We start from the raw sequence: 24,058 nt of genomic DNA on the forward strand, positions 1-24,058 counted from the left end.
ATGGTTGTATATTTAAAAAATTATGGCCGGAGGAACAGTTTGGCCCGAGTTCGAGGTGTTCTATGCTTTGTAGACCCGAGTCCGCCCACTGACCGGACCGGGCCTAAGCCCGTGGGCTCGACCTGAGCCCGTACAGACCTCAATATTACAGTAATACACTGTTAGTAAAACTTGACAAACTTCTATACCGAACACTCAATGATGGCAGAGCAATGTCGAGTTTTTTTTTTTTTTTTTTAAATTGCATTCAGCGAGTGCGTGCTCGGGATGTCGTCCCCGTATTTGAAGGGTGATTGTGTACTGGAGTTCTCGGCTTGAAGGATTCGAACATAAAACTTTTTTTTAAAGAAAAAAATCTAAAGTATTTAACGAAGAAAACATTGAAAACTCTTATTTTAGGCATCATAAAAATAAATGTTAATATCTCTTGAAAATTACTATAGAAAGACACTACAAATAAAACATTAAGTGATTTTTTTTTAAAGTTAAAAACTGAAATTGGCAATATGTTCTCAAAATTGTAGGTATTTATCTATCCTTGTTTTACGATTCTAATGACTAAAATTGTCCCATTTTCGTTACTTGTTTGATGATGTGATCATAGAAATCAATCTTTTCGTAAATGTTAATAAGCTGGCGCAGGGAGCGCTCCATATGCGTTGTTAAACTTGTCCTGGAATCCATTCTTCCTGCCATACATGGCCTCCTCGTCCGCGGCCCTTTTCGCTTTCCTCTTCTCCGCCCTTTCCAACTCTCGTATTATCTGGCACATGCTAAGCACAGAGCCCCACAGATAATACAGGTACACTGCAAAGAAACATTTTAAAAAGAATTTATTAGAAATGAGTTTAAAAAATATATATATATATATTCCTTACCATAAAAGGACATTCTAAGAATATGTAGATCTAGGCTTCAAACAGGGTTGCCAACTTTTGAAAAGGGAAATATCGGACACCTTCCTGGAGTACGTATACTCATAAAATTGTGACATTACCGCTCGTTAAATAAAAGCGAACAACCTGAAAGTGGCTATTTCACATGAAATTGAGCAATTCAGAATTCGAATTTAATAACTTTCCTTACTTTTGAAGCATTTATTAAACATACTCATTCCAGTTTTGGTTGAGTCAGCCCATGTAGTTTTTATAGTCTACCATCAATAATACATTGTATTTAAAACAGGAAAGCAAATATAATTTGGGAATGTAATTATGACATGCACAAAATATATCTGAAAAAAAAAAGTTTGCCTTTATTAGGGCTGGTAATGTCTCATAATGCCCACATACTTTTACTGAATCTGGATGCATTATTTAATTGGAAGATGTAGCTGAGAATGATGCTGCGCTCTTGAAAATGTACTTTTGTTGACTTTCAGCAGTTTTGATAAGCTCAGTAAATTTTCCTGCCTTCGATTCTTCAGCAAATTCCGTGCACGACAGGTTGATATCAAAGCGAATTATAAGCTCTGCTTTAAACATGTTCACCGACAAACATTATAGGAAAAGTGCCGAATATCGGATACTGTTTGATAAAAAGGAATAAAATCTTTACCAACAGATATTTCATTGATATAGCCTTTTCTAAATGTTCTGTTATGTTTGTACATTATAATTTGAAAGTTTCGAAACAATAAAAGAAATATTAAAAGAAAGATATATATATATATATATATATATATATATATATATATATATATATATATATATATATATATATATATATATATATATACTTTGGTACAAAGTGGCATTTTTCTCAGTTCTGAAAAAGGTTGCCCAATATCGGATAGTAAAGGGTCTTAATATCGCACGGAAATTAAATGAGAAGGATTAAGGAAAACCAGAATTGGAGAAGATTCTGGATTATTTGAATTATATTACATGGTGTAAATAAAACATAAAGTTGCAAAATATGTAGATGTAACTAAACGTTGTTCTATAAAACAAACTACTTTCTGTAGTAGGTTCTACCAAAAAGTTAAATTATTGGCAATAATCACAAACAAAAGATTTCCACGTTTTTGAATCAGTGCCTGCATATAGTTCGTGTGTCCGTTTAAGACATTGCATACATCGTATCCATAGTTCACCACCTTTGTCAAGTTTATACTAGGGATGGCCAAAATTTTCCGGAATCCGGATTCCGGAAATTTTGTTTTCCGGAATCGGAAAATTTACTTTCCGGAATTCGGAAAAATTCCGGAATTCGGAAAAATTCAGGAATTCGGAAAAATTCCGGAATTCAGAAACATTCCGGAATTCAGAAAAATTCCGGATTTCGGAAAAATTCCGGAATTCAGAAAAATTCCGGATTTCGGAAAAATTCCGAAATTCAGAAAAATTCCGGAATTCGGAAAAATTCCGGAATTCAGAAAAATTCCGGATTTCGGAAAAATTCCGGAATTCAGAAAAATTCCGGATTTCGGAAAAATTCCGGAATTCAGAAAAATTCCGGATTTTGGAAAAATTCCGGAATTCAGAAAAAATCCGGAATTCGGAAAAAATCCGGATTTCGGAAAAAATCCGGAATTTAGAAAAAATCGGAATTTTTCCGAGATCCGGAATTTTTCCGATTTTACTTTCCGGATTCCGGAAAGTAAAAATTCTGGAATTGGCCATCCTTAGCTAGTAGCTGTTAAAAGAGAAACACAATAATGAATAGGCTATATATACTGTATTAATTTCTTGTAGTTGGATATGTCTTTATCATTTACGTAGACAATTGCTACTGCAGTTATTTACTACTTTATGAGAAAGGTCTTATTTTCACACACAAAAAAGTCGCCGGTATGTCTCCAACATTATCGCGTTCCCACCTGCAGCTACTCCAAAGCACTGCAAACTACTTTTTAACCAGGCGAAAGGCAGTGAAGGAAAATAAATCTCAACAAATATTCTAATAACATTTGCTTATTGTCAACATACCTACAGTGAGCGCAGAAAGTGTTCGTACACCGTGCATACTTTATATTGAAAACAGCTAGCATGAGAACGGGAGGTGGAAAATATATATATAACCAGAATTAAGACTACACATTCATACATTTTATTTCTATATACAAGAGAAAGGCCAAACAAACACAATCACTGTTTTGTTCAGAAGAAAAGAGAGAATTCCTTTTTTGTAAACGCAAAAAGTCACCGTACACTTATGATTGAATTAATGCTTATAAAGTATATGACGTTATTTAATATTTTGTGGGATTACCCTGTGCGTTAATGATTGTCTGTAGTTTTCGTGGCATTGATTTCACCTGTAGTAGTTCGTAGTTCTGTAGCTTCGGGACTGATTATGTCCCATTCTTCTTGAATAGCTTTTCTTAGGCCTTCTTTAGTAGACAAGCTGTGCCTTCTGATTCTTGTCTCCAGAACAGATCATAGATGTTCTATGGGGTTCATGTCTGGGGATTGGAGAGGTGTGCGAAGCTGTTTCAAGGTATTATAGAGTCAGGGGCGGATCCAAAGGGGGGCGATTGGGGCGATCGCCCCCCGCCCCCACAAGAGGAAACTCTTATTTTATATATAAATAAACCCATCCATAACAAGTTTGGAGCTCTTAAAAGTAGCAGTATTACCGCCGACCGCCCCTCCCCCAGAAGTCCGTCCTGGATCCGCCCCTGGCAAACCTTGCAGACAGGCCTCGTTCAACAGTACAAACAATAATTGCGATATATAATGTTTCTATCACTGTGCGAAACCATAAAAAAAATAATAAAAAAAATAATAATAAAAAAAAGAACTGGAAGACCAAGAGTGTTGAGTGAACAAGTTAAACGTTACATTATTAGGGAAAGAAAAAAGGTTCCAAAAAGTAGTGCTGTGCAATTGGCAACGGATCTGGAAACACGCGGTGTTAAAGTATCAGCCAGTACAGTGCGGAATATTTGCAGGGTATCATGGTCGGATAGCCAGGAAAATGTTCTGGGTGAACAAGACAAATCGTATAAAGAGACTAAAGTTTGAAAAAGAGTATAAAGATAAGGGATCAGGCTTCTTTCTGGAATAGGGTCATATTTTCGGACGAAAGTAAATTTAATTTTCTGTAGTCCAATGGGAGGCGTATGGTATGGCGCAAGGTGAATACAGAGATGAATCCTCAAAATCTCGTCCCTAAAGTAAGACACGGAGGAGGGTCCGTGCTCGTCTGGGGTTGTATGAATGCCTCAAGAGTGGGTCGTCTCCACTTTATCGATGGAGTGATGATCCACAAAGTGTATATTAACATATTAAAGGAAAATCTCCATACTAGTGCGCAGAAAACAATTTATTGTTCAGCAAGGCAACAACTCCAAACATACAGCGGAAAATACTCGATTTTGGCTACTCTATACAGGGGCGGATCCAGGACGGACTTCTGGGGAAGGGGCGGTCGGCAGTAATACTGCTACTTTTAAGAGCTCCAAACTTGTTATGGATGGGTTTATTTATATATAAAATAAGAAAGTTTCCTCTTGTGGGGGGGCGATGGCCCCGATCGCCCCCCTATGGATCTGCCCCTGAGGTTTGCTATCTTTCTCAAAGACTTACCCTTCTTATGCACTTTAATAATTACTTTTCTTGTCTCCTCATTTGTTTCTGTTCGGTTGCTTCCCATTTCGACAGCCCACCGTGCAGTTTTTTCACTCCTATTCACAACTAAACTCATTCTGTTACTCGTCATGCTATACAGAGGTGTATACTCAGGTGAATACTAGTGAACCCCAGTTGTGGTATCTTTGTTTCGTATTCGTACGTCAGGTGTACGATCACTTTTTGCGTCTACTCTATACATTTTCTACGGAATTTATTTACTTTCTGACCATTAAATTTGTCTTTGTGGTTCTTTTTTGTTATATTCATAAAGCTTAGTTTTTATTATTCATATTGTGTGTGTTATTACACTTCTTAAATTTTCTGTTTCTTTTTCGCAGGCATTCTCGTTTCAATAGCATAGGTGTACGAACACTTTCTGCGCTCACTGTATGTACAGTAAATACAAATTTATAATTTTTGACTTTACGAAGTATACAATGTAATTGTTCAATAATTAACATAAGCAGGCATTCATTAATTTATATTAATATAATAGTTAACAAAACTAATAAGCGGGTGATTGATGATTCAGTGGTAGAGTTTTCATCTATGGTATTCTAACCCAGGACATGTGGGTTTTCGATGGCTAATTTTGTGTTCGAAAATTTTCCCGGTGGTACTCTTGGTTCCCTTTCTTATATTTGTTCCATCATCACTCATTAACGAATTTAGTTTATCAAAACTCTATAGCCATATATTCATTCTGTCCGTCAGTGAAACAAACAGTCTCAAGAACTATCTGATGGATTACCAATCAATTTTGGCCATGATGTACAGAGTCAATAATTAAGAATCGAGTTCCCTGATGAATGTAATATTCAAACCGGAAGCGGTACAAATCAACCATTTCCGGTTTCAACTTTAATCATTATATAGTAAATAGGGTAATAGATAGCGAGAAGCGGTTTCCAGTAATCGACATATATAACATTCATGTAGATAGAATGTTACCCAGTTTGTGCATCTGCTGAAAATAATAAGCTTAGGTATTTAGAGAGCATTTTCCGCTTTAGAAAATGTGTACTTGGTAAAGAATGTAGAGAATTAGCTGAGTCAGGCACGTAGCTAGAATATGGTAATAGGAAGGGGGGGGGTCTGTCACGAAATACTGTGGTTATTTACCAGGGGCTCAATCATTCTAAACTATTTTATTGGCAACATATATTGGTTCGTTTAGCCAAGATTTCTAATGGGGGCATGATATGAAATACTGTGGTTACACACCAGAGGCTCGATCAATCTAAATATTTTACTGACAACACACCCATATTGATTGGTTAGGAGAATAAAATGAGGATATATTAGTAAGTATTTTAATAAGAAGCTATGAAGAAATCTCGAGTAAAAGAATATAAAAAAAAAAAAGTATTGAAAAAGATATCGTCTTCCGAGGTCATTCGAACGGTGTCGAGAATTTTGCGTCTGGGAAATTTGCACCCTACCTCAAGGACAGGGAAAATTGCGCCTGCGATGTACCTCCACCGGGAAGTTTGAGCCCTGCGAAATAAAAGAACCTATTGGAGCTTACGCATTTCCTCGGAGGGGCTGACATTACAACATAAACAATCCTCCCCCCACAACCATGCCATTTGTGATTTATTTTCATTATGGCTATATAAGGGGAGAATAAACTTCAATATAAGCCAAAAGAACACAACGGATCAACGCAATCACTGCTTCTTCCAGAGATGATTTTGGGGGAACACTGGCCTCCCCAGAGCTCTCAGAGTGCCCCCTCGGAGGAGACCAAAATAATACGTCTATAATATAATAATAAATAGAATAGTACCAGCAGTGACCCCCCTCCGGAATACTAAATGTGCCCCCCGGAACATTTTTCCTGAAAGAACGACTGAACGCAATTGTGTGTTTGAAGTGTAATTCCAGCAAGTAAACACACTGTACATAGTTTTCTTGATAATATTACTGAACTGATTTTACATTCACTTTACATTTTCTTTTCTATATTTTGTGTCCTGAAAAGCCAAACAACTCGCAAGGATTGTGAACAGAGATATCTGGGTTGAGCCAAACATCTTTTTGTAGATTAAATTATACTCTTTGATTATATTAATAAATAATTATATATCAGTCATTTATACGTTTATTGTAAATTTTGTAGTATAATGAAAAATTGTATTTGTATGGATTGCCCTTTAGTGAACTAAAATTGTATTTTTTTCATTTGTTCGGAATATTATAACGGATGGAGTAACTCACTGAGACGATGAGAGGCAAGCCTAGTTCAAGTGCGAGTGGAAGTTACTTTACACAATACAATAATAAGTTGAATTGTAGGGCGCTAACATCCCAGTGCAAATATATAGCCGGCGCATTTTCCCCTCTTTTTGGGGTAGGGCGCAAACATCCCAGTGCAAATATATTGCGAGCGCATTTTTTCCTATTTTTGTGGTAGGGCGCAAATTTCCCGGGCGCAAAATTCTCGCATTCAAGGAAAATATAATGTCCGTGAAGTTGACAAGCCACTTATGTCAGACTCCAATTTCGACTTTAAACGTCGCTAGTGCTACGTTAGTGTTCGATAGTGACGCAAATCGTTAGTACTCCAACTGCATGCCAACACGCCCACTTCTAAGAATCATCTCAAAAATGATGTTAACCGTTAGAGCAAGTAAGTGCTCATTGGTGCCATTAACATTAACGTTAAAGCCTCCATCGTACGGCCCTTTGAGTAATAATAACACCACGTTTTTTGCTAGTCTCAATGCGTCCCTATATTCTCGCGAACATTCTGACTTACCCAAGTTAGTTACTTTTTTTTTGGGGGGGGACTATTGTTTATCTGTTATTGTTTATTGTTTATTGCTAGTCTGCAGAGTAGTCCTTACATTAATATGCCATTTTCCTTGATAATCATTGCGTATTTACAAGCAATTTGTTATTACTGTTAGAAGATATCAAAAAAACAACAGATAAAATCTACTACTTAACGGTTCATATTTTTCTTTTACAGTACATAAACGATTAATAATAATAATAATAATAATAATAATAATAAGACTATTCCAGCATAAAAGTTATCAATTGCATCACACTGGCAACAAGCGACGCATATTTTAACTTCATAAAAAATCGTTTCTCACGATTTTCTGGAAAACTACGTATGATAACATCTTCATTATGTCAAGTTGTTTACCTCAGTGTGATATATGTCTTACCTCTGGACAATATCACAGTAAAACAAAAATTAAATATTCGGAGTACATCGTACTTTTGGACTACATCTCATTAACCATGGGAAGATTGAGTAGTGTATACTTTAGGATGTAAGTTTCAGCTTAACTTGCATCATACATTCTTAGGATTACAAAAAGGAAATTTGTTCGTTTGCATTTGAACAAAATTCTTAGGATTACAAAAACAAAAAATAACTTTTCCGAAATCCGGAATTTTTCCGAATTTCGGATTTTTTCCGAATTCCGGATTTTTTCCGAAATCCGGAAATTTTCCGAATTCCGGAATTTTTCCGAAATCCGGATTTTTTCTGAATTCCGGATTCTTTCCGAATTCCGGATTTTTTCCGAATTCCGGATTTTTTCCGAAATCCGGAATTTTTCCGAAATCCGGATTTTTTCCGAATTCCGGAATTTTTCCGAATTCCGGATTTTTTCCGAAATCCGGAATTTTTCCGAATTCCGGAATTTTCCGATTTTACTTTCCGGATTCCGGAAAGTAAAAATTCCGGAATTGGCCATCCCTAGTTTATACGGCTGTGAACAAAATATTGAAGATTTTGGATGCCTTGAGAAACCCCATTTTCTTTCCCTTGACGGCAGCAACAACCTGGAGCATAGCCTCAGAATCCCACTTCTTCCTTCGAGAGATTTCTGTCAAATGTAATGACCGAAGAATGACATAAGCAAACAGCAATACCGTTCACTAATATCTAATATCCGATATTTGGAACCTCTGTACTATCCGATATTTGGCAACGTAGGTCGTGTGCCAACTTTCAACTATATACATCACGTAAACAGAAACGAACTACCAAACCATCATATAATTTAAGACTACTCTTCTTAGCCTATATCAGCGTTTCCCAACCTTTTTCAACTTGCGGCACACTTCAGGGTAACTTGAATTCTCGCGGCACACATATTATTATTATTATTATTATTATTATTATTTGAAAATATAAAATACTGTAGTATTTTTTTCTGATTACTGACATCCTTCTCACAGAGAAGAAAGCTAGACCACTGTTTTTTCCCCGTGGTAAATCATTATGCTTATTTTTCATTTTAATTTAAAAATAGAAAACAATTACAATCAGATATAGGGCTCAAGTTGTTAAAAGTACACTTTTTTTTTTCGAAAACTGTATCCAACCTTTCATTAAGAAGGAGGATCACTAAATAACGAACGAACAAACGAATCTCTTTTACTTTTAAAACACAAATATAGGTAATTCGTATGCATGTTTACTTTGCCGGAAGGATTGAATAATATTTTAAAATTTCAAGTTACGAAATAGTCTACAACAATAAAGAAGCAATAATGGTCATAACAATGATAACAAATACTTTTTTTCAAAATTATAAATGTACAGAAAAATGTTCTACAGAAAAGTAACACAGTATGAAACTTTAAATTTTAGATTCATAGTAGTAATTTGAAATACAAATATACCTTTTTCTGTATGTCTTGCAATTTGATTGCTATAGAATTAATAATTTTGTTCCGATTTCCTCGCGGCACACCAGCGACCCATTTGCGGCACACCACTGTGCCGCGGCACACCGGTTGGGAAACGCTGGCCTATATTATAAGTGTAGCATGAATATGATTAGGTTATCTTTATGGATGGCATAACGCAATCAACTGTAGTACTGAAAATATTTCTTAAGGTCAATATCACAAAACACTTCACCACACAAATAAACATGCTGAGAGAGATATCATAACTTAAGTGTGAAATGGCCCACCTGTTGGTGTGCAGTTACGATAACGGCCGCTAGGCTGCAACACCTCACACAGAATATTTCTTGGTATCCGATGTTGGGAAACCATCCGATATTCGGCATCTTGACCCTAATTACATCACTCTAAAATAATCTGACACGTGTGAATAGAACAGAAAATTGGACTAGTAAGAGAATTACCGGACATTTAACGTCCGGTTTTGAGGTCATACAGGACACGGGCAAGAAGTTCAAAACCGAACTGTCCTGTAAATTACCCTACCTTCAAATTACAAGGTCCAACAGTTTAACAAGATCTAAAATGTGTTGGTATATTTTATCAAATATTAAAGTAAAGTATGAACTATATATTTTATCATCCTATGCTTTGAACTTAAAGATTCACTGAAAGACAGTGTTATTGTGGTGGGAATTTATGAAATGTAAATTCGCTTAAATTTGTCTTTGCTGTTGAATCATAAATATGGCGTTCAGCTCCTCCTTTGACTATCAATCTTCATTTACACGAACCTGTCTCGCTACCATATCCAGCATATCGGATAGATTTCTCAATTTGGAATTCCATTTACGCAACCAATTTTAAGTAATAATTTCAACAGAGATAAATCTCAGTTTTGAGACTAAACATTTTCAAAGTTTGCTTCATACAAATCAGAGAATTTTCTTCGAAATGTATTGCGTAATACTTTTTTTTTTTTTAATTTAATAATTGTAGAACCGGTAAATTCACACGCTCAATCCTGGCGTATATCTATCCAAAACTGTGGGAATCAGCACTCCCCATTTCATTTCCAAACTGTGGAAATTAAAAAATTTCTTCTTTACGTTTTCCTATTATTTACGTACATTTCTTAATTACTAGATCTTCTCTATCAGGCATACATCATGAAACAAGGCTTGCCATTCCAATTTCATTTCTATTAACTGTTCACATACGAGGGTCATTCGGAAAGTAAAGAACGTTTTTGTATAAACACTTTAATAACTGATATACAAAGGCGAAATTTGTGTTACATACTATGTGATACTTAAGTTACTTTTCGACACAGTCGCCGTGTAAATTTAAACACTTGTCATACCGTGGTACAAGTTTTTCTATGCCTTCGGCATACACAGTTGCCGCCAAACTGTTGAACCAATCACTCAACATTTGTTTGGCTTTTTTCGGCTTTTTCGGAGAATTTGAATGGTGCCATTCCATGGATTGGCGCTTTGTTTCTGGAGTGATGTACGAAATCCACGTCTCATCTCCAGTAACAATACGATTTAAAAGTTCATCGCCATCCTTATGGTAACGGCTGAGAAAAGTCAATGCGGCTCCCATTCACTTGGTTTTGTGTTCCTCCGATAACAGTCGAGGCACCCACCTTGCACTAGTTTTTTTTGTGACCAAGTTCACCACTGACAATTTCGTACAACAAAGTTCTTGAAATTTCAGGAAAGAATTCGTGCAGCCCATCAATAGTGAATCGCCTATAACCTCACACTTGGCGGGATCAGTAATTGTATCGCACATTTTACAGTCGCACAGCGAAGCAATAACGGACCGTAGCGGATCGCAGCTGGTGCCAGACTGAGGCTAAAGCATGCCCAGGTCAATAAGCCAGCGGTAGCGGGGGTGGGGGAACACGCGCACGCGCTAGCGCAAAACGTTCTTTACTTTCCGAATGACCCTCGTATAAATACAAATTGTATTATTTAGTATAGCACTAGGTTTTGGTAGCATCATTTTCCCATTATTTACGTCAGTTTTCTCTTTAAGTTTCTTTTTATCCCATTTTTTAAAAATGTTCCCTTTGTGGTTCCCCACACAGTAAAAAATGGTTGTGTTAATTCAACTCAATTTTAAGTAGTTGCAGCGTGACTACCACCATGTGGTGTTAATTCAACAAAGACCCGGCGGTGCTGGTGCTTAACATAGGGGATATGTTTTTAACACACAACCGGTGTTGAGCGGTGTTAAATTCAGATCTGTGTTAATATTTTACACACCGGTTAATATTTTACCAGATTGATTCGACACCATCTCAGAGTCGGTAGTGTGGGAAAAAATGCTGAGTGTTACTTTGTGGCGGTGTGGCACCAACACGAAGAAAGTAACACAGTGTGTTGTGTGTTAATTATTTTTTGTTAATATTACACCATGTCAAGTATCAATATAACACAGTCCCTGTGTTATTTCAACACCATTTTCTTATTATTTCAACACACCATCTGTGTCATAATTCAAGGTCAAGGCCATATGACACCGTTTTGGTGTTAATTCAACACCTCTGTGTTAAAATTCAAGGTCAGACCACCAGGTTAACACCGTTTTTGGTGTTAGTTCTCTCTACTTCTGTGTTGTTGCGACACCTATTTCCCCAGAGCAAAGAGGGGATTGTCAGTGAAATGTCGAGATATTAAGAAAATAGAGATTCTAAGTAATTACTATAATCTTTCTGTTTGTGCGAAGTTTGAGTGAAACAGCGGGACACATTCACAGATCGTCCTAGATAGGTAAAAAATGAGCTGAAACCCTTTAAATTCTCTGAGATTTTAAATAATTACTGTAACTTTTCTTTCTGTGCGAAACTGAGTGGAACAACAGCACATATGCACAGATCGTCCTAGATATGTAATAAATGATCTGAATTCTTTAAAATTGCCTGAGATTCTCAGTAATTATTGTTACCTCTCTGTTTGTGTGAAGTTGACTGGAACAATAGGACACAAGTATTTATCGTTCTAGGTGAGCTGAAGCCTTTTTAAATTGCCTGGGATTCTCAGTAATTACTGTAACATTTTTGTTTGTACGAAGTTGAGTGGATCAGCAGGACACATGCACACATCGTCCTAGGTGGGTACACAATGAGCTTAAGTATTTTGCATTGTCTGGGATTCTCAGTAATTACTGTAACTCTACTGTTTGAACGAAGTTGAGTAGAAAGCGGGACACATTCACAGATCGTCTTAGGTGGGTGCACAATGATCAGAAGTTTTTTTTTTTTTTTAAATTGCCTGAGATTCTGAATAATAACTGTGACTTTTCTTTTTGTGCGAAGTTAAGTGGAACAGTGGAATACATGAGATTGCCTTAGGTGGGTAAACAATAAGCTAAAGTCTTTTAAGTTGCCTGAGATTTTGAGTTAGTAATGTAACCTTTCAGTTCGTACAAAATTGAGTAGAACAGTGGGACGCATGCACAAATATCTCTATATAGATAAAAAAAATGGCATGAAGTTTTAAGTTTTCTAAGGTTCTCAGTAATTACTGTAGCCTTTTTGTTTATACGAAGTTGAGTGGAAGAATGTAACACATGCATAAACAGTGCTAAGTGGGTGCACAATGACCTCAACTGTTTTTTATTGACTGAGATTCATAATGATTACTATATCTCTTCTGTTTGTACGAAGTTAAGTGAAATAGCGGGACACATACACAGCTCGTCCTAGATAGGTATTAAATGATCTGAATTGTTTTAAATTCAATTCTGAGTAATTAATGTAACTTTTTTGTGTGCGAAAATAACTGGAACAGCGAAATACATGTACAAATCATCCTCAGTGGGTGCACAATGAGCTAAAGCCTTTAAAGTTACCTGAGATTCTCAGCAATTACTGTAAGTTTTCTGTTTGCATGAAGTTGAGTGAAACAGCGTAACACACGCATGCATCTTAAGCACCTAATTTAACTAGACATCTTAAGATTTTCTAGTTTTATATACAGGTTTTTTCACTAAGTCGAGTTTCACTATTACGTTGTAGCTTTAGGGTTCATCAGTATGTAAGTGCAGTTAAGATCACAAAACATTAGAACGTCAGAAGTAAGATATACTAATTTATTTTTTATTGGAACTGAGAAAATATACCTTTATTAATTATAAAATTTAGTAAAAGCATTCTTTTCATACAAATACCGTCTCAGATTTGTTTAAAATTTAGTTAGGTTTATGACATTCGGACAAGCACATTCTTACTATGATTTTGTAGCAACTGAAATGTATGATCTTGTATGCAAAGGAAACAGGTTCGCCAATCTAAGTAGCTTAGGCTTTGTGTAGTTTTCCATTAGGTATATAGTATATATAATAAATAAATAAACCTTGCAATATAATGAAATGTAATCATGTGAAGGTCATTAAAGTCATAATACTTTTGTTATACTAAATGTGAACCATGTTGAAACCCCACGAGAGAAACAATGACGCCAAAATCAAAGGAGACAAAAAGCTGAGCGATTTCTAACGTGGTAGGATAGGAGGATAATGTGAACTAGGTACAAGTCAGAGAAAATTTTCCGAAACCTCCAGGTTCTATTTACTCTCCATTAGTTGGATTATTTAAGACAAGAAAAAGAGAGTGTGAATCCAGGTTGCGGCCAACCAGACTCTACGCAAGGCCAATTGAGTAACACCAAAATTTCAATTACAAGGCTACAGTCGTGGGAGAGCTGCAAAACATGAACTTTTGCTTACCACAGTCAATATTTCTAAGCGGAAATAATTGAGCAATGAACATGGTGTGACACAATATTAGCCAAGCGTGTTATAAAATAGAGGATCTGCCCTTGTGTATCTTCATCCTATTAACTCAATGAAGCCAGAAAGAAAACGAGCATCGCCACGTCTGATTGGTTACTCTCGTTTCCGCCATGAATGTTGTCTCAAAACATTGCGGTCTTATTATGCGGAACGGGCAGAGTGAGGGTGGCGAAACTGAGACGTATGGCTTCACGATTTTATTGTATAGGCAGAAGAAAATATTATATCATGCATATTGAACAGGCGATTGGAAAGTAAAATAAAAACGATCTTGGAGTAAGATCAATTTGGATTCCGGATAGCAAAAGGCACAGAGATGTCATTAGGTTGATGAGAATTCTATCAGAATGAGTTTTTGACGTAAAGGAAGAGTTGTGTTTGTATTTCATCGACTGGCAAAACGCTTTCGACCTATTCAATTGAGCCAAACTTCTGAAAATACTGAAAATACTTAATAAGGATCAACTGGAGAGACCGACAACTCATTCGCAACCTATACATAGGACAACGAGCGAAGCTGAACTTGAATGAAGAAGAAACTAACAGTGTGAAGATTGGAAGAAGAGTCAGACAAGGATATAGTATGTCGCCCCAATTATTCAACATTTACAGTGAATGTTTAATGAAGGAAGCATTAATGGAAACTGGAAGTGTCAAGATTGGAGGGCAGCTTATTAACAAGGTAAAATATGCAAATCACACGGTTATTATAGCTTGGGAAACTATGGAATGGAAATCAACATCGAAAAATCGAAAGTCATGAGAATATCCCGTGGAAACGAGTCCCTTACGGGTCAGAGTAGAACAAAGAGAAATTGAAAAGGTCGATAATTTCAAGTACCTGGGAAATATTTTGACGAGAGACGCTTACGGTACACCAGGACACAGTCCTCCAATCAGGACACAGTCCTCAGAAACCGGCTTCCTGTAGAGAATTTCTCCAATCTTCGAGTGAAGGATGGACCTTAGGCTAAAATCACGGAACTCATTAAGAGTCTTCATCCCGGCGAAATTAAAATACCGCTAATTTTACAGTAATTATGTGATATCTTCAAATAGATAAAATATAATCGAACTGTGGAACAAGAGCACCCTAGACAATATTATTTTACATTAGAAACCGTTATCACGACTTACTTATCTGCTTTCGATTTTGAGCCATTTTGAAAATCGGCATTTATTTTCGCGTTTCTAAACAGCTGAAAACGGAAAGCCACTAGGTGACTTGTGATAACGGTAAATCACGCAAAATAATATTGTCTAGGGCGCTCTTGTTCCATATTTCAATTATCTTTTATCTATTTGAAGATATCACATAACTACTGTAAAATTAGCGGTATTTTAATTTCGCTGGAATGAAGACTCTTAATACCATTGAACAATATATTAATTTGTATCCTTTGATTACCCTTAAGTTTCTATATCAAAGGCTTTGGTTCAATAAAAGGGAAAATTTATAAATAAAGATGTATATTTACTCATTATACCTCTCTCATATAAATTCTCTATGTGTTTCTTTTCACTACTCTTATATGTTTATGTATAAATATATAAAAATATTTCTTACACATGGTAAATCCTCCGATGCAGCTACAGCATATGAGGAATCCGAGATCAAGAGTGTTATTCTTCAGAAGAACCATGCCTATGATGTGAAGGCATGACATCGTCACTAGACGCATTATGTCTAGCACTACCCATGGTAACATCAGCGGAAAGCTACACTGTAAAAAAAAAAAAAAAAAAATGTTTAAGTATGAAATTATAAATTATTTACATCATTCACATTCAAGTTGGAACAGGGTGTGGGCCATTTACAGAGGATTTCTGGTGTCGAGCGCCGTACCACGAGACAATAACATTTTTAATAAGCATAATCAATGGGGAAACTCATTGATCGTATATACATTTAACATCATAGGAACATAAAAACTGTTATAAAAATAACCAAAATATTCACTTGCTAAAGAAAAGCAGAAACAACCTACTTACTTACTTATGATGCAAGTTATAGCACAATGGCAGAGAAGGGGGTGAAAACAAACGTTGGCTTCTGTGTTTTCTCAATATTGCCAAATACGTGAGATATGTCTGACAGTCGCGATCGAGATTTGGAAAAATATTCAATTCAGTTTAAGAAATTATGTATGAAATACGTTTTAAATAACGGGTCGACAGGATCGGAAGAAGGGTTTCAGAGGGTCAGGGCCGGCCCAGGGGACGGTTATTGCATATGGCTGATTTATATAATATATTCTAGCACTACATACCAGAGTTGCCAACTTGAAGGAACAAAATTATCGATTCCGTCGTTAAAATTATTATAAAAAATATTGACAATTATAGAAACAAATATAATACTGATAATAATTGCAATACTATATAATAAATTTATTTAGTAATCTTCAATTTCGAACTCCAAATGGACGTCACTGTCCTCGCTATTTTTTAAAAAATCCTTGTTTACGCTACTTTGACAACGACAATATTTCTAGCCCCGTAGGCATAATTGAATTTAAAGAATGGATGCAAGGTTGCCATTTGCTAATTCTCAAATCGTTATTGATTTATTTTAGCAGAAATGACTGTTAAAAACCTCATTGTGTGTGTTTTATAATTATTTAATGCATATCTACAACTTACTTGCACATTCAAAAAACTGGAAGAAAGCGTGCTGTCTAAAATTATAATATATTTAGGTATAATCGCAAGGGCATTATCGTATAGCCTTAAGGCTTAAGTTATCGTAAATCACGATAAATTATTGCAGGGGTGGATCTAGGACGGACTTCTAGGGGGTAGCGATGGGGTTGTAATACTGCTACTTAGAGCTATTTTTAAGAGCTCCAAACTCTGAGATGGCTTGTGTTTATATATAAAATAAGAAAGTGCCCTCGCCCCCCTGGATCCGTCCCTGAATTATTCTATGGTTGGCAAGCCTGATACATATACCCTTATAGGTAGATTTATTTTTTTTAAAACCAAGATTGCCTACTATATTCTGTTACTAGCTTGTCATGCTATCATTAATTCTCTGAAGTTTAAATGTCCATCTTTGATGCAAAAGTGATATGAGACATACACCAAGAATACAACGTAAAATTCAAAATATTTTAGTTTCTACCATAAGCTCAAATAAAAGTTCAAATTCGAATCTCCCGCGGAAAGCTAACTTTTAAGTCACGAGAAAACTCTATCATATTATTATTTTTAAGTTTGATTTGAGTTCTTATATTTTACACTCCCCTACAACACCGAGACTAGGCTAGAACCTACTATTAACGTGGGTTCCGAACTAGGATCGGAATTTGAAAGATCAACCGTTACACAGCATAGGCCGTTCCCATTCCACTATTTCGGCTTCAAGAGAGAGCTCTTTTTTTGTATATTGGTATAACAAACCATTAGTATTCTTTCAAACCTTGATACAAAATCATTAATTGGTTGTATATTAAGTCACTCGCATAAACAAGGCAACTAAATATTGGAGAAAAGACGCTGGTGGCTTGATTTGATTGGTTCGCAGACAACTGACATCATCCACATGATGACTTTAGACATCGGATTTTTACGCAAATGCATATTTTGTTTGCTTATATGCATCTCTGTTAAACTTGGTAGGGATTTCTAACAACAATAATATAGATCGAATTTGAAGTTTTGTAGTGCATATAAATGCATATTTCAAAGGTTACAGCATGCATTAGTGCTTAAGGGCATATTCAGCATATTATGTTTTTATTTCAGATCTATGCTTATAGTATGGAATAAATTTAATGTTAGTTTCTATTTTCAATGCATTTACATGTCTATGCCATGTAAGAAAGGAAGTAAGAATGTCTAGTTTATGGAGGACCAAAAAAATTAGCAATCAATCAACAGAGCAAATACGCTTACCATTCCCAAGACGATAAGAGGCATCTGATAATGATAAAGATATTATAATATCGCGTCAACATCAATTCAGAAACAAGAGACACAAGGAATGCTTCGCTCTAGTTGAAGTTCGACATGAGCTCAGTCAATTCCTGGTAAATTCAGGCGCTAGGTGGAAAATATTGCCAGAAACTCCGACTACACAACAATTAAAGACATAGGCTAGGAAAACATTTTCAAGCGTTAAATTTAAACTTGCCAGAAAATATACGTAGATACTAAACTTGCTCCTCTCTATAAATAACAGTAACATCTACTGACATTAAAAGGCCATTATTTGGCTACAAATGTCACAACTGACACCAAAAAATGAACAGAAGCATCCTCTATATTGTAAGATTAATTACCGGAAAAAGTAAATCCTTAAAAATGATTGTCTTCTTTCTTTGTCCAGTGGAAACGTGTATAAAAGTGGGACATGTATTATTTCGTGTAAAGGAAATGCAATATAAAATGCAAATGCGACGAAAACCTAGAGATCGTGGTGTTCTCATATCACTGTGTTTATTTTAATCTCATAATTTGTGTGTGTTTTAAAAAAAGTTAGGAAAATATAAACTGTAACTGCCATAAAAGTAAATTAAGAGAAGCTCCTGAAATGTAAAATTTTATTTCACCTACAAAGGTAAGATTTCGATCTTATATTTCACCTACAAAACTGTTACAATTCTGTTGCATGTTTGAAAAAAAATCTCTCTTTTATTGCATTGTTAGTGCATATTAAGTGGGAAGTATTTCGATGAGAGACGCTTACTGCATCAAAGAGATCGGGTCAAGAATTGTCATAGCTAACGAAGCATTCAACAAGAAAAGATCACTTAATATTGGACTTAATAAGAAGGTTCAATATTGGACTTAAGAAGAAGTTGGTAAAGTGCTATATTTGGAGCATTGGACTGTATGGTTCAGAGACTTGGACATTACGGAAGTTAGAGAAGAAATATTTAGAGAGCTTCGAAATGTGGTGTTTGGAGGAAAATGGAGAAGATAAAATGGACAGAGAGAGCAACAAATGAAGATGTTTTAAAACGAATAGGAGAGAAGAGGACACTTCTAGCCACCATTCTTCGTAGAAAGACCAACTGGATTGGACACATCTTGAGAAGAAATTGTCTTCTTCACACCGCCATAGAAGGAAAAATGGAAAGGAAGCGAGGGATAGGAAGAACACAGCTGATCGATGATTTGGAAGATAAGAGAAAATATTGGAAGTTAAAAGAGGAAGCTGAAGATCGATAAAAGTGGAAGAAACATTTCCAGGCCCAAATCTAAAATTGAAAAAAAAATCCTCAGTAGTCCCAGGACCTGCCGAAAGGCAGAATACGTAATAATAATAATAATAATAATAATAATAATAATAATAATAATAATAATAATAATAATAATAATAATAATAATAATAATAATAATCAAGTGCATATTTTAACACATATAACAGCAAGTTGCATGCATATATCATTAAATTTAAGAGCATAAAAATCCAATGTCTAATGATGACAGCAGTTAAAAATCTATTAGATAAAATATATGTGTTCTAATGAACTAATGTCTTCAATGAAAGAGAATCAAGATATATTTCCCGTGAACTTTAAATGCTTAATTCGTGTTTCTGAAATAATAAATCATGAGAGAGATTAAATATATTTTTAAAACATTTTGCAATCGCTAAAGAAATGACATTTATTTTTGCTACTTGTAGCTTTTTTCTCTTTCTGCTAAAGAGAAAAGTAGCCATCGCTACCTTGCCGATAGGCAGTGGCGTATTTACGATTTTGTTTCGGAAGGGGCTTTGCTAACTTTCGGAGGGGGATCTTTGCCCTAAAATGTGAAAATTCTGCAAGATATTTCATTTACTTTACTATACTAAGTAAGATTTCGGGGGGGCATAAGCACGGAAGCCACCCCCCTAAATACACCACTGCCGATAGGCATTACTTTTTCATAGAATCCATTACTGTGTCGGTTAAAAACATTGCATACTGCGGTGAAATTTAAAAATTAAGTCGGCTGAATTGCACTTGTAAAATTTTATTACTGCAAAGTTAGGTTGTCGAATTTCTATACTAAAAAGTTACGTTTATCATTTTAGTATTATAAAAGTTGTGATGATTTTTTTTAAATACTAAAACGTTTTGTTGTAAAGTTTTCTGTTAAAGTAATACAGAAAGTTATGTTATATTGCAAATATTTTAGTATTAGATGTTGTAAAACTTTGATACTAAAAAGTTACATTGTAAAATGCTAATAGATTTTTGTGTGTTAGCGTGGTGTGGCAACAGCCAAGTCCTTTCAAGGACATGAAGTCATCAACAGACAATGATAAGCGCTCTGTCTTCTGCTTTAGACGGTACTGCTACGTGATTGGAGAACGATTCATACAATGACACGACTATAGTATAAATTAATATAAAAGTGATTTTTTACGTACACACAGAGAAAAATGAGTGCAAATTAAATAAAATATCCTTACCTGAATTGCCCCGAACATCATCACCAGGGTTAGTAACGCATATATCGATACGAGGACCATGAAAGTTATAATCCATGTACGGGTGTCTGTAGGGGAGAGAAGGAATTTGATTCAGTTTTATACTAAATGAATAAATAATCATTTTTCAAGTATGAAACATAAGGAAGAGATTAACTTTAAAAAAAACCCGTTATATCGGTATTTGAAAGAATATTTTCACATTGCTTACTACTGAATACTTTCATATTGCTTACATAAATTGAACTTGTAAATACAATTACATATTATACCCAGATAAGTGCAAGTCAAACATGCAAAATCATATAAAAATCATTTGGTATTTTTTAAAACCAAAACTGAGCTTTACCTGCTTTTTAAACAATATTTAGTACGTTTTTTATTATTACGGCCAATGAATATATCTTTAAAATGGAATTTCGATTAAGCATAACCAGAAGGTTGTACGCAATAATATTTCATACACTTGTATAACGGGTGAAAGTCCACCATCATGCCAAGTTTGTTCTCGACCGGATGAATTTTCGGTGTATGGGTTGTTGTTTTCGAAAATAACTAACTCTATGGCCTATGGAACCCGGAGGTTCAATGCCACGTTCACAAAAGCTCTCCATAAACTTCTATCCTTAGCCAATTGGATCCAGTTTCTACTTTGTATTCCTATTTCTGCGAGATCCATCTTAACATTAACCTCCCATCTGCACCTAGGTTTTCCTAATGGTCGTTTTCCGATTGGTCTTCCAGTTAAGACTTTAAAAGCGTTCCTACTTTCTTCCATTCTGGATACATGACCTGCCCACCTGAGCCTCCTAGATTTGATGATCCTAACAATGTTTGGTACAGGGTATAAATTATGTAGTTCCTCGTTATGAAGTTTCCACTATTCCCCATTCCAGTTCCTCTTGGGTTCGAACATTCTCAAACACTTTCAGTCTGCGTTCTTCCCTCGGAGTAAGAAACCATGTTTCGCAACCATACAGCACAACAGGAATGGTTATCGTTTTATGTATTTTAAGCTTCAAATTCCTCGACCATCTATAACTTGGAATCCAAAAATTCTGCTCAACAACATTTCACACACTTGTATACCAGCTCAAGTTCTATCATCATGCCAAGCTTGATCTCGATCAGATAAGTTTGATGTAGGGGCTTGCGTTTTTCAAAATATGACGTAACATTTGACTGTCCATAACTCGTGAATCAAAATCCTGCACAACATAATATTTCATACTCGTGTACAGCAAGTCAAAGTCTACAGAGGTTGTTTCCGATCTATGGTTACGAAATTGTACACCTTGTGCAGCACCACCAAGCGGGACGAGAAGGAAGCTGCCAGTCGTGTGGACACCTTGAACCCTTGACTGTACGTCTCAAGTGTGGTACGTGCATATCGAGACAAATACCACCGAAAATATGTGCTTATTGGGAAGGCTACATAACTGCCTTTTCCGACGTGAACTACAGTTATAGTGCTATTATCAATCTGTGCAAGAAGCGTGGATTGACTGTGTTGAAAAATGGTATATCACAGGCGTTGAAAGGGACAGGTAAAGATTCCTTTGTGGCAGAAACAGGCCAAACCCAGGCCTCCCACTAGCCGCACACGAGCTAAAATTCGGGAAATCGTTGCTCTAGTTACGAGGGAGAAGCCACCCACACAGAGGAGTATCGTAAACCGGCTACAGACCTCACTGAAGACAGTGCATACCATCATTCACCGTGATTTGAGGTTGGTAAGGCGACGGAAAGGTTCATAAGCTCTTGTCAAAACACATCCAGGAAAGTTGCACCAATTGTCGAAAGCTGTAAAGCGGTATTTGGCCGGTGAAAAAGGGACGTTTGTTGTAACATTGGACGAAGCATATGTTATCTGGTTGACTATCACAAACCACGTGCTTTTTTTTTATCTGTCGACAAGTGCAAGAGACTTTCAAAGATGGTTCAGTGAATGCAAGGAAAGTTTTGGCACAGGCTTCATGATCATTGCTGGATATTCGTATCAGGGCAAGCTGACCACATATCGTGTTGCCAAAAATACGAAGGTGAATTCGGAATATTATCAGGAGAACGTTCTGACACCCGTTTATGGCCATGACATTTCTCACATCTACGGAAGAGACAATAATCATGTGTGCGTGCATCAAGACAAGGCGTCAAGTCACACATCTCGCTCATCCTGCCTCCTCCTTCAAACAAATAGCAGAAGAAACTGGAATTCGCACCATTTCATTCACAGACAATCCAGTGAAGTCCTCTGATGCATCATCGATGGACTTTTGCGCCTTCGGTCTTCAGAAACGAGCTTTGCTTCACAGGAGACACTGCACCGTTGAAGGGCTATGGAAAGCTTGTCAGGCGGAGTGGTTGCAACTTGACATTACTACACTGCAAGCCAGTTTACTACGGTGGAAACTTTGCTGTCGGGCAATTGTCCAGATGCAGGGGCCACCAAATAGAGTACTCACGATGGTGGCGACATGGTTTCTCTTAAGGTAAGTGCAGTTTGAAATCATCACCATAGATCGGAAACAATCTCTATATCACCATGCCAAGTTTGATCTTTATCGGATAAGTTCGGTTGAACTCGTACGATATATATATATATATATATATATATATATATATATATATATATATATATTAGGGTGGTCGTTATTTATATGGGCAAAAATAAATTTAGGAATTTCCTTGGACTCACCCCCTAAAATGGTTCCATATGGGACAAACTTAAGCCAGGAAAAAAATTAGATCCATTGAATAATTTTAAATGGTGCCCCAAACGACCTAAAATTTTGAATGCGTTTACAATACATAGTATATGGGGAAAAGCTGGAATAAACTCTTGTAATTTACAAACGGCTTAAGGGAATGGAAAGATATCTTGGATAATGGAACTAGAGGAAATGACCAACCTAATTTTGTATAGCATTATTATGGCGACCATCTTGAAGTCCGCCATCTTGAATTCAGGTCAAAATTTTTAAATAGGAAGAGGATCATGTTACATATCATTTTGAGGTGGCGTTTCCCCAGAAACACAAATCTCGTATTATTTTCAAGCTACCAATAATCTTGTAAGAGTTATTACGTGTGAAAAACGAAATGCTTCGATGTAATGTTATTTTATTGTAATTATTGACCACAGATTTGTAAGAATTTTGGAAGTATTTTACATAAACTGGAAACAAACTGCTAGAGAAAGTTAAATCTTTGTTTCCCCATGAACTACCAATAAGTTTTTCCATCAAGATGATTCATAGACCATTATGAGGAAAAAGAAAAAAATATAACATGGAAGAAATTGAAATATCCCTTATTTATGTAATACTGTAGCTTTGGGGTAAGTTTTCGATAGGTTTTCAATCTTATATATTACACAGTTCACTTTTGTCACATCTAGGAAAAGATTATCTATGAGAATTCACTATGTGCAAAATAAACTTTTTCTGATACTCATTTTTCGTAAAAACGATGTTGTAATATTCTGTTAGTTTCACTCCCCTTTCTGCTGCATCGTTTATTACAGAGATGAATTTAACTATTGTCTTTCCTTCAAGATAGTCATTGTTATCTGACCATGAAATCGGATCAC

General features: G+C 35.9%; 1 protein-coding gene across 1 annotated transcript; it reads right to left on the reverse strand.

Moving 5' to 3' along the window:
- Positions 1-321: 321 nt before the first annotated feature.
- LOC145681394 (uncharacterized) lies at positions 322-20,532 on the reverse strand. The gene is made up of 3 exons (XM_081753046.1): positions 20,449-20,532; positions 15,610-15,766; positions 322-807 (listed from the first exon to the last, which is right to left on the reverse strand). Exons 1-3 carry the CDS (start codon positions 20,506-20,508, stop codon positions 626-628), a joined length of 399 nt encoding a protein of 132 aa, XP_081609172.1. The 5' UTR covers positions 20,509-20,532; the 3' UTR covers positions 322-625.
- Positions 20,533-24,058: the final 3,526 nt, after the last annotated feature.

This window comes from Thermobia domestica, chromosome 3 (assembly GCF_964235325.1).
Source record: "Thermobia domestica chromosome 3, izTheDome1.hap1.1, whole genome shotgun sequence".
Lineage (NCBI taxonomy): Eukaryota > Metazoa > Arthropoda > Insecta > Zygentoma > Lepismatidae > Thermobia > Thermobia domestica.